This window comes from Urocitellus parryii, chromosome 7 (genome assembly GCF_045843805.1).
Source record: "Urocitellus parryii isolate mUroPar1 chromosome 7, mUroPar1.hap1, whole genome shotgun sequence".
Lineage (NCBI taxonomy): Eukaryota > Metazoa > Chordata > Mammalia > Rodentia > Sciuridae > Urocitellus > Urocitellus parryii.
This window is the reverse complement of record NC_135537.1, coordinates 159,784,326-159,797,879: the sequence shown is the minus strand read 5'-3', so window position 1 is coordinate 159,797,879 and position 13,554 is coordinate 159,784,326. Positions and strand designations below refer to the sequence as shown.

At 53.1% G+C, this 13,554-nt stretch overlaps 2 protein-coding genes across 2 annotated transcripts; both read right to left on the bottom strand.

The window, feature by feature from the left end:
* Nucleotides 1-7,347: 7,347 nt before the first annotated feature.
* On the bottom strand, nucleotides 7,348-8,829 carry Hoxb5 (homeobox B5). The gene is made up of 2 exons (XM_026386966.2): nucleotides 8,268-8,829; nucleotides 7,348-7,595 (listed from the first exon to the last, which is right to left on the bottom strand). The coding sequence occupies exons 1-2, from the start codon at nucleotides 8,827-8,829 to the stop codon at nucleotides 7,348-7,350; spliced, it is 810 nt and encodes a 269-aa protein (XP_026242751.1).
* A 2,080-nt stretch (nucleotides 8,830-10,909) lies between these two features.
* Nucleotides 10,910-13,209, bottom strand: Hoxb6 (homeobox B6). Its single transcript, XM_026386969.2, has 2 exons — nucleotides 12,765-13,209; nucleotides 10,910-11,729 (listed from the first exon to the last, which is right to left on the bottom strand). The coding sequence occupies exons 1-2, from the start codon at nucleotides 13,177-13,179 to the stop codon at nucleotides 11,470-11,472; spliced, it is 675 nt and encodes a 224-aa protein (XP_026242754.1). The 5' UTR covers nucleotides 13,180-13,209; the 3' UTR covers nucleotides 10,910-11,469.
* Nucleotides 13,210-13,554: the final 345 nt, after the last annotated feature.

Here is a 13,554-nt window from a genome sequence, read left to right as displayed (position 1 = left end):
CCCCTCCCTCCTTTCCCACCCCGCCCCCACCGCTAGACGCCTCAGCCTCCTGGCTCACGCATGCTGTAAACTTTTGACCCTCCAACTTTGCGACCCCTCGGGCAATAACACTGGCCTCACAGCCCAGAGTCTCCTTCTGCTATGCAGACTGCAGAAACCCAGGCGCAAAAAACGCTTTCCTTGCCCCTCCCGCTTCGCCACCTTGCCCCCACCCCCACCCCCGCCACCCGCCGTCACCGCTTATGGGCCTTACTAAGACCTGGGGAATAGGAGTCTTTGATTATTAAATAATTACTTGGGAGAAAAAAAAAAGCCGATCCTGCTGCCTGCAATTTCACTGGTCATTTCAGTTAGGACTCCTGGAAGAACTTTGACCATCCACCCTTCTTCATTCTTGTCCCTCAGAGTGGGACCAAGGTTGCTAGGCGAGGCGTCTATGAGGAGCCGCAGAATGGGTGGGCTGACCCGGAGAAGGGTATTTCTGGGGTGAAGAATGAAAGGAGTCTGGGGCAGGGTTTCCTTGGGAGCGGAGAGGACCACTATGCTTTTAGGACTGATGGGAGACCTGCCTGTGTCCCAATAATATCAAGCCCGGCGAGGCCTGGGGCCACCTTGCACGGCCGCTCGCTGGCAGCTCGTAGGCCCCAGCCTGGCTGTGAACTTGGTCTAAGGCGGACTCTACTGGCAGCTCCGGGATGTTACAGCCTCTGCCTTTCGGCCAGTGTGAAAGACCCTGCGCGCTTTCGGTTTCCCTTCCGCCCAAATAGCACCTCCTAGGCCCCCAACTGTGGGGAGGAAGGATTTCATTTCTCCTTCCTTTGGGGGCTCTTGGGAGTCAGAAAACAAAAAAGGAGAACGAGCACAAATTAAAGAGCTGGAGAGAGAGAGAGAGAGAGAGAGAGAGAGAGAGAGAGAGAGAGAGAGAAAGAACACAAGAAAAAGAGTAGACATCCGGATATAGGGATTAATCCCCTTAGTGCTTCCAAATCCCCAACAAGGAAACTCCCCCCTCCCACGCTGTCATTTTCTCTGCACCTGCCCTCTCGGTACCTCTTATAAGGTTAACTGCCCACCCCTCCATGGGGTTAGCTCATGGTTAGGCCACCGGGCCTGGGGCCTGCGGTACTTTCTCCCCCCTAGACGGATTCATCTCTACCCCACCGGTCCCGGAGGTCAGGGCTCGTGGCAACCAAAGCCAGCGCAGCCCAGGCAGCAGCAGCTTGGGCTCAGCCCAGTCCACAAGGAGAGCAAAGCCAGGGCGCGGCCCCGCGGCCTGGGAACGATTCCAGGGAGAGGAAATTGCAGGATGCTGCACCTTCCTCTTCCAGAGGAAATTTAGGAAGAGAAGAGACAGGGCGGGAGATGCCTAAACCATAGAGAAAAGGAAAAAAGAGGGAAAGAGAGAAAGATTAAAACTTGAAAAGGAGATACTCTTAGGGATCCTACAGGTTCCTGAATTGTTCGAAATCCTAACCTCTCCAGTGCCCTAAATATCCCGACTCTTTGAAACCCGCAACTTGGATTTCAGTGAATTCGCCAACAGAACGGAGGAAAGATTCGCCAAAACCTGTCGGCATGCCCTGCCCGGCCTGCTGCTGTAGAGGTGGCGGAGGTGACAGCGGTGTGGCCGGCAGTGCATAATGTATGTGGCAGCGACTCTGAGCCCCAAGTAGGCCAGCGCTGCGGCCCCCAGTCTGCTGACCTCTGCGTGATCCCGGACTCTATGAATTATTGATGAGATATGAGCGTTGATTTCCCCTTTCAGGATGCAAACTCCATTATATTGTTAAAATGGCGATTTAATCGTTGAGAATAGCTTTGGTGTGGGTTTTTCCCCCAACTCATTTGCGCCTCCTTCCTTTTCATTTAACTCTCTTAATTAAATCCTTTAACAGATTTTAATCACTTTTTGGAGGGAGGGGTAGGAGGAAGGGGAAGGCCATTACATTATTACTACCAAACAACAACAAACAGGACCCTAAAACAAGGCAAAATAAAACAAACCCGAAACCCATCAAAGGCTTCTACCTTTGAAAAGTTGAAAGGAAGGTGGGGAGGAGACGTTTAACTCCTCTTTAAAGGTTGCTTTGGGAACTTCCATCAGAGACAGCGAGAAGACGGCAGGCAAGAGAGGGTGAGGGTCGGCCAGAACCGACCTGGGAGGTATCTAATTCCACCCCAGGAGACTCGTGTGGAGTCCAGACTCAATTGTCATTCTTCCCCTTTCTGAGAAGTCCAGAGACCTCAATCTTGGGGATCTTGGGAAGGACCACAGGATTCTTGTGAGGGTGACTCTCCAATCTGAGTCTTAGAGGCACTTAGGGAGAAATGTCTATTCTCCTTAAGGGGCCCCCATTTCTCCCCTCCCCCTCCCCAAACAGCTCAGTTTCCAGGCGGTGTCTGGGCTAATTAATATGGATGTATAACAGCGCTGCAGTAATCAATAAATCCCTGCTCTGAGCAGATCCCATCCTCAAAATTCGATTACCCTGAGAAACTCCAAAATAGGGTGAGGGACCAATGAGCTCCCTTCTAAAAGAGGGAGCTTGTTCTTGCTAGCCCTGTCTTCCAAGGTCAGCCAGGGAAGCCCATATAGAGAAAAGGGTACTGAGGAAAAGTCCTGGAAAGGGACTAAGTGTGGGGGATTGTGCTGAGTAGTCTATCTTCCCCTTTGCTCTGAATCCTTGGCTTCCGCCCTAACATCCAGATTCCAAGGATAAAGGAACCAGGCAGAGAAAAGAGCTTCCTTTTTGGTCTCCTGCGTCCTGCCCTTCCAGCCCTCAGTAAATAACTTCTCACAGCCAGGGAAGGGTTAAGTGTCCCTACCACAGTTATGGAGAGGAAGCCAATGAAATATGGGCACTTGGAACTCCAGGCCCGGCTGGCTTTCCTGTTTACACTTCTTTATACTTCCTCCCACCCTGTGGCCTCAGAGAAACATAACAAAATAAAACAAACAACCAAATAAAACAAAAAATCAAATTGTCCACTGAGTGGTGGCCAGGCTGGACGCAGAGCAAAAGGGAAACTGCAGCCTTAGTCTCTGGCTGCCACCTCCTGGGGCTTTCTCCAGGGTAAGGATTTGGTCAGAGGATGCCAGCTTATAGCCCAGAAGGTTAAGGCCTGGACTGGCAGGGGAGAAAAAAAGTAGTGGGAGAGGAAGGAAAAGAGAGATATGGAGAGAGAGGAGCAGTGTTTCCTAATAGGGATTCTTGGGGGAAAAGTGGGAAGAGAGGACTCAGGTCTGGGGCAGGGAGAGTTCTTTGCCCCCACCCACCTCCCCAACTCTCATTCCCTCTCTCAGTTTGTCCCTGCTGGGGTTCAGGGAGAACTGTTGCCCAGGCAGCCCACAGTGGGGAAGAGGAAAGGCCAGTCAGGGCTTCTTCTCCAGGATTCACTTAAATCCAGAGGAGACCCTCCAGCGGTTTGGCTTCTGAGGCCTAAGTGGGCTCCCCCTTTTAGGGCTGCTCTTTGCTATTCAGGAAAATCTGCCCAGCTATGTCCCTGGGCTGCTAGCATCATTCATTCTTTATCAGAGTTTACAGAACTGATATGTGATGGGGGGGGGGGGAATCTTTAGGGGCTTGTCTGGGGCTTCAGGTTACTAATGAAGTATCCAGGACAGAGAAGCCAGAGTAAGGCCAGGGGCTCAGTAAGAATGGGGCTCCCCTGGATGCCCCATATTGGACTCGGCCACCGTTACACTCTTCCCCTGCACCTCTATTAATCTCTTGCCTTGTATAGAGTGAAAACCTGTGGAGGCCATACCTCCAAAATGTTTTCATATTTTAAATGGTGCTGACCAATATCACCAAGGGACACACATCATTCTTGGGGAAATGTTTCTTTAAATCAGGGTGAGGACCCCCAAGCCCTCTATACTCTAACTCTGCTCTAAAAGCCTGTTAAGGGTCTCTTGTAAGTGAGGCATGGGTAGAGAATGGCAGGTCAGAAAACAGAACGGCTTCAGAAAAGAGAAGACAGGACAGTCCCACTGCCCCTTAATGAAAAACAGGAAATCTTGTAATCCTTTTTTATCCCAAATATCAGGAGCCCCTCAAGATGCCACATTTCCAATCCCAGGTACTATCTACCCAGGAGTTGGTGAGCTGAATCAAGAGATGGTGGGACAGAGAAAGCAAGAGGGAGAGTGGTTGGCCCCAGTGATCTTAAATTGTGGGGAGGTGTCAATTTGGTACAGAAGAGGTCTCTGGATTTTAGAATAAGGGTAACTTTTCTTTAGAAAAGGGTCAGATCTTGAAGTTCCTCTGGTTTATGGGGCCACAAAACAAAGAGGCCTTTGAGGGTATAATAGGGAGAGAGGAGGAAAAAGAGGAGAGAGAAAAGAGCACCTTCCCAATCTCCTTTCCCAGCTCCTGGGTCTTTTTGCTGCTTCCCCACAGTTGGGGGTCTGTGTTCCTGAGGTGTTATTTGTGGAGGGCTTGCCAGGGATCTACTTAAACACCGAATTCCTCCAGGCTAGGGCAGAAGCTCCTTTGCTCTCCACCTCCTGGTCAGGAATTAGGTTTGGTATTGAGGAGATTACCCTCTCTGTCCGCTCCCCATTCTGACTTCAAGATCCTTCTTAGAACCTAGAAGAAGAGATCAGTTGGAGCCAATGGGCTCAATTTTGGTGCAATAGCTGTGTATTTCCCATTCCGCATAAGCCTGATGAGGTCATAGAGAAAGAGAAGTTCTCTTTTGTGGGACTTACAGATCCAAAAGCCAGAGAGTACTCCAGGGCAAAGCAGCCCACAGCAGCTTCTTTCCCTAGTGCTTTTTCTCAGCTCAGATGTATTCAGATAAAAGTGACCAGCAGTGCGCCCCCCACATACCTCTGACAAATGAAACTCACTGTTGTTTTTTTTTTCCTGGGGGTGTGAAGATAATCTGAAGATAGCCAGTAGTGAAATGCCCCCCAACAACAGGCCCTTCTTCCAGCAATGCACACCCTTCCTTCTTGCTCCCCAAATTTCCAAGGGAACAGAAGGAACATGGGTCTCCTGCAACCCTCTTTGCCCCAAAGAATCCGACACTTCAGCAAACATAAACCAGGCAGCCTCAAGCACTGAAAGCTTTTGGAACTGAGTGCCCCCACCTCAGGCACCCAATATCTCAGATCTGGGTGTATAAAAACAAGCTAAATTTCCCCTATATCACTCCACAGCCCTGCTGGAAGCAAGATTTCCTTCCCCTAGTCCCAAATCCCAAAATTGCAAGGGAAGAAAGCGAAAGCTGGAAGCGACTTACTGCGGGAATGCTGGGCCTGGGCTGCCGCCATCGCCTCCTGGGCTGGTCAGGCTGCTCTAGGCTGAGAGAGCGCTCACCTACCTCTGCCCCCTTCCCCACCACAGCGAGCAGTTAAAGTGTCACTTAACATTCTGGAGAATGTGAAATATACCGCGCGGTGTCAACTCCCCAAAACCATAAAACTAACTTTATGGACCTCACGTGACTTTCTCGAGCCAGTGAGGGGTATCTGTCTGACTTCTCGGCGATTTTTACGATCTAACTTCGAGATAAAACCCCTATCCATTTGACATCTAAATGTCATAGCGACTTTTGGGATAGTTTGCTATCGGCAAAGGGGGACAAATTCAAGGGGTGAAGGGGAACAAGGGCCCAGTACAGCCTCCAGGACCCTCTGCTGCCTCCTCACCAGCCCCCCTCCCCCCAGGTCCTGTAAGAAGTTGGGCCCAGCTGGAAGGGAATTGACCGGGTAAGTGTCCAGACTTGACTGTTGGGCTCAGGGTGGAAGCTGACTTGGATGGAAGAAGACTGGGCCCTGGCTGGAGGGAGAACCAGAGGTTCATTCAGGAAGGACCCCAACTCCTAACCTGACCAAAGGGGGAAGATCATTTGGGCCTCTGGAGAAAAGTAGCCCCTGAAAAGTGTAGAAAAGGCTGAGGGTAAAAGGACATCTTTGAAACTGAGTTGATGATTTTTTTTTTCTTTAGTGGGTGGCAAAACTGAATTGGGATTTGGAACAGGGGACATGGCAGCTGGGCAGGCCTCTATAATTCCCAAAAGGCCAGGAGCCTCCTGCTCAGCACTTAGGCCTACATTACTTTCCCTGGAGAGTTTTTCAGAGGTTTTTCTGGCCAGCTGGTGGAAGGCCAAGATGGAGCCCATCTCTGCCCCACCTGAGGTTTCTGGCCCTCTTAGTCCTCCAGTCCTGAAGGCCTGTTTCTTGGCCCAAGCAGCATTGACCAAGCCAGGAACTTAGGTGATTAAGAAAGCCTGCTGGTAAGCATCCTATTTGCCCTTCCCTAAACCCTAGATTTATTGAGAATGATCCTAGGGTATGCCAGGTGATGGGAGAGGCAGACCCCCTGGAGAAAAGACAAGTGGAAGGGCAATGGAGTAGGGGAAACATTTATTTGACTTCAAGGAAAGCTACAAACAAATACCAAAAGCAAACCACTGAGACAGGCCTGGCAAAGACAGATTTCACACATAGCACAGCATCCACTCACTCACTACAAATGGCCTTGGAAGCGAAATGGATAGGGAGGAAGAGATGGGTCTGACCCAGACTATCCCCATATTTACAAGCTTTGGGTCCTCTAGCTAGACCCACAGAGAAATACACAAGACATTTTACACTGAGTATTATTTGTTTCCGCACACTCCCAGACCAGGCCTTGTGGGGCCTACCAGGCAGAAGGAACTTAAAATCTCACTATTTTCCTTCCCTCTTCTCAACATCATCCTGTGGTACTCCCTGGCCCCTTCTCAGCCCAGGACCAAGTCACTGGGAGACATGGGCCCTGGGAGTGAGGAAGGAGGAGAAGGAGGAGGGGGGTGAAAATAGACACAGTCATGGACTCCATCTCAGAGGCCAGCTCAGCTGGGCCTGGGGATGTGGCACCCCACCTCAATTGCTGCCTCTTAGCGAAGTTTCCAGCTGAAACTCAAAAAATACAGCTATCATTCTTTTATAAATAAGTTAGAACACAGGTGGGAAGGGGAAAGTTCACATTAAACATGCGAATTTCTTTTTTTTTTTTTCCCCTGGGGGAAGGAGCTCAACCACAGACACGAACATTCAGAAACACTGGCGGATTTGGGGCGAGCAGAGGGGAGTGGGGAGCATGGAGGGAAAATAATAAGGATTATTATTATTATTATTATTATTATTAACAATAATAACAAGATAACAAGTCCAGGAGAGAGGGAGCCACGGGAAGACATAAGACCGAACGAAAAATTGTAACACAAGGCCAGGGTGAGGCAGGCTCATGGGAACCGGTCCCCAGCGGTCAGCGGCAGCGCAGGGAGGATCAGAGGGGTCGGGGCTGGGGGTGGCCCGGGCTGTGGGGCTGCCCAGAGCTCCTCCGTGCGGGTTCAGGGCTGGAAGGCGCTGCCGGCTGTAGCCAGGCTCATACTTTTCAGTTTGTTGTCTTTCTTCCACTTCATGCGCCGGTTCTGGAACCAGATCTTGATCTGGCGCTCAGACAGGCAGAGCGCGTGGGCGATCTCGATACGCCGCCGCCGGGTCAGGTAGCGGTTGAAGTGGAACTCCTTCTCCAGCTCCAGGGTCTGGTAGCGGGTATACGCGGTCCGGGCCCTTTTCCCGTCCGGCCCGGTCATATCTGGAGTAGAGAGAGTAGAGCCACAAGGCAACAGTTATTCTGGTTACAGGAGGGGGCACTGGGTGGGAGGGGGCGGGGAGCAGGACCCGGGCATCCCCAGCACCCAGCTCACGCAGCTCCAATCCTCCCCACTCCAGATGCCCGCGTCCAGGCTCGATTTCTGCGCCTGTTTCTCCTTCAGCTCCTACTTTTGCTGGCAGCGAATGCGCCCGGCTTTGTCTCTTGCTCCCTCCCAGTGCCTCACCCTTCGCTGGGCTCAGGCGGCCGTTCGCCCCGGGAGGGAGGAGAGCGGCTGCACTTTTGCCCTAGAAAGCTCCTTTTACTGCTCACCCCTCCTTTGCCAGCGGTAGTCTCGAATTTTCGGGGGGTAAGCAAGACCCTTCCCCACGTATTACATAAACCCCAACCTTCAGAGTAAAGCTGGCTACTGGCTGGATGAATAAAACCTAACACAAACCTGGGAACAAATTATTTAAAATATCCCCCCCCCTCCCAGCAAAAGACCCTGTTTGGCTCTGTCCACGGAGCTGTGAGAATCCTCTTAGGGACTTCTTCCCCTTTAGAAAAATAAATCTATATTTGAGGAAAAGCCTTCCTCAAGCTCTCCTCGTCCCCCCTCCCAAACGCAGAGAAGGAAAGCCGAGAAGACAAAAAAAAGAGAGACAGAATTACCATGGCTGATGTGAAGCTTCCTCATCCAGGGGAATATCTGAGGAGTCTGCCCCTCGGGCGCGGCTGTGGAGGTGGCCATGGGTTCTGGCTGCGCCCGAGCTAGGCTCGGGCTGCTTAGCTGGCTCGCGGCTTCCTCAGGCTCCGAGGACGCGCTGGCCTCGTCTATTTCGGTGAAATTGGCGCTGGAGCTGGCGGGGGTCGCTTGGTCGGAGGGGGACGAAGCAGAGGGCTTGGCGCCGTGGCTATCACCGTTGGTGCAAGGAAGGGACTCGGGCGAGGACAGGGAGCAGCTCGACGCCGCTTGCCTGAAGCGGGGCTCCTGAGAGGGCGCAGGGAAGGCGCGGGAGCTCTCGCCCACCGCCCCAAAGTGGCTGGAGGAGGCCGAGGAGCGGTTGACGCTGAGGTCCATCCCATTGTAATTGTAGCCGTAAGAGCCGGTGTGCATGGCAGCGGGATCCCTGTAAGAGCCGCTCAGAGAGCTGCCACTGCCATAATTTAGCAACTGATAGTCCGGGCCATTTGGATAACGCCCCGAGAAGGAGTTTACAAAGTACGAGCTCATTTGGGTGATTTTGGAGGGCTTGATTTGTGGATCGTGGTCGTTATAACCCTGTGCTTCACGATTTATGATGTATTAATGAATTATAGCGATGCACTGTACTTCGTTTTGCTATGTATGCGGCCAAATATGGGGGGGGGCTGAAAGGGGGATGGGGGGGCGTTAGGGAATCACGTGCTTTTGTTGACCAGTCGTAAATTCTCGCTGATGACCTCAAGAGGTAATTCATGCTCTATGGTTACAAATAATGACGATCCGAGAATCGTTAGGGCCGATTCAATGCGAGCCTCCGAGAGGGGGAAAAAGGAGAAGGGGGAGAAACCGAGAAGGTTGGCGTTGGCCTCTGAGCAGAGCGCGCCACCTCCCGGCGATCTGCGGGAGCGCGGGCCGCAGGCCGCCATGGCGTCGGCGGCTGCCTCCCTGCTGGCTCCCTGCAACCGCCAAGCGAGAAAGAAATCCGGTCGGCCGTGGCTCACTCGCGGGGTTGAGCCTTCTAGAAGAGGGGTTTGAACCTTTTACCCACTTTCTTGGGTGGCGTTAGTTTCTCTATTTGTGCCTTGTCTATCAAATTACCGTCATTATTATTTTGGCTGTGGATGAAATGATCAAAGATTGAGTTGCCCTGTCCCATAATGGGTCATTGCTAGTTGGGGGCATAAGTGGGGATAAAGGGTTGGAAGTTGTGTGTGAAAAACAATTATTATAAGGAGTCTCCCCCACCATGTTCAGTCCAGCCTGCTTCCTAGTGGGGCTGCAGTGGCCGATCCACAGCCCCCAGGCTGAGCAGCGAAGCTGAGCTGGAAGCTCCAAGACACAGAAAAGCTTACTTCTCCTAGGTCCCTTGGAAATTTGGAATCATCTTCCTGACCTCATCATCCTTATCCCAGGCCTGAGAATGGCAGATCAGGACAGGAATCCTAGAAGGCTAACACAGCTGAAATTAAGTGGCCTAGCTGCCGAAAAGACTGCTGCAGCAGCCGCCCGGGGTTGCTGTAGTTTGGTTATTAATATGTGCCTGAGAGTTTGGGGTTAAAGCAGACCCTTCACCTTGTCTCCATATGCCAACTTGCACCACTCCAGGCCCCTTTCTGACAGCTGGGCAGTTTGAATTTGCCCATGGACCTACAGCCTTCCCTGGGAAGGGGTTCCCCGGACTGGTGGTGTCTTGCTGAGCAAGCTGGGCGGCCAGAAACCGCTGCAGCTGGGCTCCTTCTGCCAGGAGCTGTTTTCTTTAAAAATAAAAAATTTAAAAAAAGGAGAGAGGGAGGAGGAAGAAGGAAAGGAAAACAATGTCTGCAGCTAGCTGCATGGGTAAGGATGGAGGTGGAGAGAGAAGGGCCTCCGTTTTGGGATAAGAGAATGAGATCAAGTGCCTTATCACCTGCCCTCCTGCCCTTGAGTCTCCAAGGAGCAGGGGAAAGTTGTGCCCTTGGCTTCACACCTACCCCAGACTTCACATTCTCTTCCTAATCACTGAGCTCCTATTTGAGATGGAAAGAGGTACCTGGAGCCTTCAGCTGCATAGTGGAGAGATGCCCAGTGGCCCCATTTTTTCAGTTTCCAGAGCCACAGGCCAGGAGCAAGAGCCACGGCCAGAGACCAGGGGCCTCACCTCACCAAGGACACAAAAACTCTGCTGAGGTGCTCAGACCCGCCCAACTCAGTCACTGCAGGGGCTTTCGGCAAGGGGCCCTCAGTGGTGTCCTTCCTGTCCTGGACAAACGAAGAAAGTCTAGAGACCAAGAGGAAAAGGGCCCCTCTCCGTTCTGGATATGCACCAGGAGAGGCAGTTGTGAGGCTTAGCATCAGGCAGGCACAGTTCTGGGGCCTGAGCAGACGGATGGTTCTAGCCTTTATCTCAACAGTACTTCCATGGAGTCCAGGTGGCTGGCAAGGCCCTGGGGCAGCCTAGAGCTCCTGAGTTCAGGCTCAGGAAGGATGGGGTAGCTGGGATGTGGGATGGGGAGGGAAAAAAAATACGGGGGAAGATTGGAGGTGACTGAGCGGCGAGTTTTCATGTCTTTATTATTATTATCATTATTAATAATATTAATATAATTACCGAAGTATTTCACGTCCAGAACTAAGACAAGACTACAAACACAACACATAGAAAATTAATAAAATAGAACTTTGTTTTCTTCTGAGGCTTCTCTTCTTACGTCTAGGTAGTATGTGCTCCTTCCAGTGGCTTTGGGGAGAGGGGGGGAGGGACGACAAGTCTGGGGTTAGGGATTCTTCAAGGCCCCTGCTGAGGGGACAGCGAATCTACCATTGAACCGTGCACAGGGGACATGGACGAAATGAGACGCGACACGGACAAGAGCATTTTGCTCTGCTTCCAGGAAACATCAAGTGAGTCCGATCCTCATTTCTCACAGGGAGCCTGATCGGGCCAAGGCTGGTTCCTCTGGGAGGGAGGAGGCGCTGGGGTGCCGGGTGGGCTCAGGCAGCTGGGTCTCGGAGCACTAGGCTAGAGCTCTGCGGACGGGGGGCGAGCAGGAGAACACTGGGCCCCTCCTGTCGCACGCTGGAGAGCAGGTCCCTAGGCTCCCCCGCCCGCAGAGCCTTCTCCGGGCTCTCCGACGCCCTCAGCTCCCCACAGGCCTCTCCCTTCGCGTCCCCCCTCCCTTTCCAGCACCTTCACTCGGCTGGTTTTTCTTCCTCCTCCTCCGCACTGAGCTGAGACGCACTGAGCAGTTTGCTCTCCTTTTTCCACTTCATGCGCCGGTTCTGGAACCAGATCTTGATCTGCCGCTCGGTCAGGCACAGGGCGTGCGCGATTTCAATGCGCCGCCGCCGGGTCAGGTACCGATTGTAGTGAAATTCCTTCTCCAACTCCAGCGTCTGGTAGCGCGTGTAGGTCTGGCGGCCTCGCCGGCCGCTGGGCCCGAAAGAGGAACCTGTTACGCAGAGTGAAGACGCTGAGGCCTGGGGTCACCGAGCCCAAAGTCCCCTCCCCCACTCGACCCTTAAACGTGGACTACAGCCTGTCCCGGAATGCCCTCACTCCCCCCATTTCCTTCCCCACTCCTCCAGCGCCCCCTCCAGATTCCTTCCCGGACTCCTAGGCCTTTGCCTTCTGTCTAGACTTCTGGTGGGGGAGGGGAGGAGCACTTTGAACTCCCACCTGAGTTTAGGGGAGGGGCTGGCCAGGTGTGTCCCTTCCTAGCTGAATCCCCCCACCTCTTTTCATTTCCATCCATCTAGTTCCCCCCAACTCAGTCCACCCAATGATAGATTTTGGCCTTTAATCCGTAATGACGTGGATCAATCCATAGTCCGCATCAAGGGCTCCTCACTTTCGTGTCCCTCTAATGGATATCTACTGGGACTTAAGGCCTACAAATAATCTAACCTGAGACCCAGGAGCCTACTTCAACGTCTCTCCCTGCTCCATCTGCTCCTATTCTTTTCTATTCTTATTCTTCCTCCTTCCCCGGACTGCCACCCTTTTCCTGGTACCCCATAATTTCCCAGCCCTACCCGTCCCCCACCCCACCCCGGGAAACAGCCCGGGACAGACTCAACTCTCCGCGTCACGACGCCCCCACCCCTTGCATGACGCACTCAGTTTTTAATGGAGCGGTCTTTGGATAGGGGACCCAATCAAGACTGGGGGTTGGGGAATGAGTGAGGGGCGCAAAGAAAAACAAATCCATTGACTGTGGCCCCTGTTCCCTTCAGGAACCCTGGCTCTGGCCTGGCTCTCCAGGAGAGCCCATTCACTCCCCCCGGCTCCCAGTACAGCTGGGACTTTGCAAACTTTGCAACTCCTGCGGAGAAGAGGACAGTGAGCAAGACCCAGTGCAACGCCCTATCTGGCTCTATCTTCTGAGATGCCCACCCAGCAGTCCTGGGGAGATTGGGGGTGGCGCTCGCTAGTTCATCTTCCCGGGTTGTGGCCCGCGAGGGAAGAGGCTGAAAGTCTCACTTACTGTTGCACGAATTCATCCGCTGCATCCACGGGTAGACCGGAGTGGAGCACTTCTGCTCTTCTGTCTCGCCAAACACGCTCTTGTCCTGCGCGCAGTCCGACTTCCGAGTCTCAGGGTGGAATGGGGGCGGCTCATCAGCGCCCGAGAGCGCGCAGGCCGACTCTTTCTCGCGGTAGAAGGCCGGGGCGGGCCCGTAGTCGCAGGGCGCCGCTCGGCCGTAGCCGCCGCTGGCTGGTGGGTAATAGGAGGAAGTCGCAAAGCTCTTGTCTTGGCCAGGCCCGGGCCCATAGGGTGCCGGGTAGTGCCTCAGCGGGTCCGCATAGCCCGATGAGTAGAGCGGTAGCTGGCCCAGGAAGGACTCCTGCCCGCTGGCCAGAGTGACGGGGAAGGTGGAGTTCACGAAATAGGAACTCATTGGGAGGGGAGGCGCGCGAGGCCGCTGCTGCTCCGCCGGGTTTATGATTTGTTGTGTTTTATAGTCCGAGCGCCGCGCCTATTAGTAGTATATCCGAGATTGGGTTTTAGCTGAGGGGGGATGGCGAGGTGCCAGTGAGGGCCAGAAGGAAATACAACCATCTGATCCAACACTGACCAATGGCAGAGGCAGGAATTGTCAAATAGCACCCAGGAGGAGCGCAGCCCGCACGAGGGACCCGCGCACAAACCTATCAACCTTTTTTTTTTTCCTCCTTCTTCTCTTTCTCTTTTTTCTCTCTCTCTCTCCCCTACAACACAACACGTCCTGTTCCACCTACGTAAGATCTGCGAAAGAGGCGTCTGTGCCTTTGAG

Coding starts and splice junctions, on each gene's coding strand:
- Hoxb5 (XM_026386966.2), bottom strand. CDS start 8,829: ATGAGCTCGTACTTTGTAAACTCCTTCTCGGGGCGTTATCCAAATGGC. Junction 7,596..8,267: donor GAAGCTTCACATCAGCCATG/GTAATTCTGTCT, acceptor TCTCTACTCCAG/ATATGACCGGGCCGGACGGG.
- Hoxb6 (XM_026386969.2), bottom strand. CDS start 13,179: ATGAGTTCCTATTTCGTGAACTCCACCTTCCCCGTCACTCTGGCCAGC. Junction 11,730..12,764: donor GCGGATGAATTCGTGCAACA/GTAAGTGAGACT, acceptor TCTGCGTAACAG/GTTCCTCTTTCGGGCCCAGC.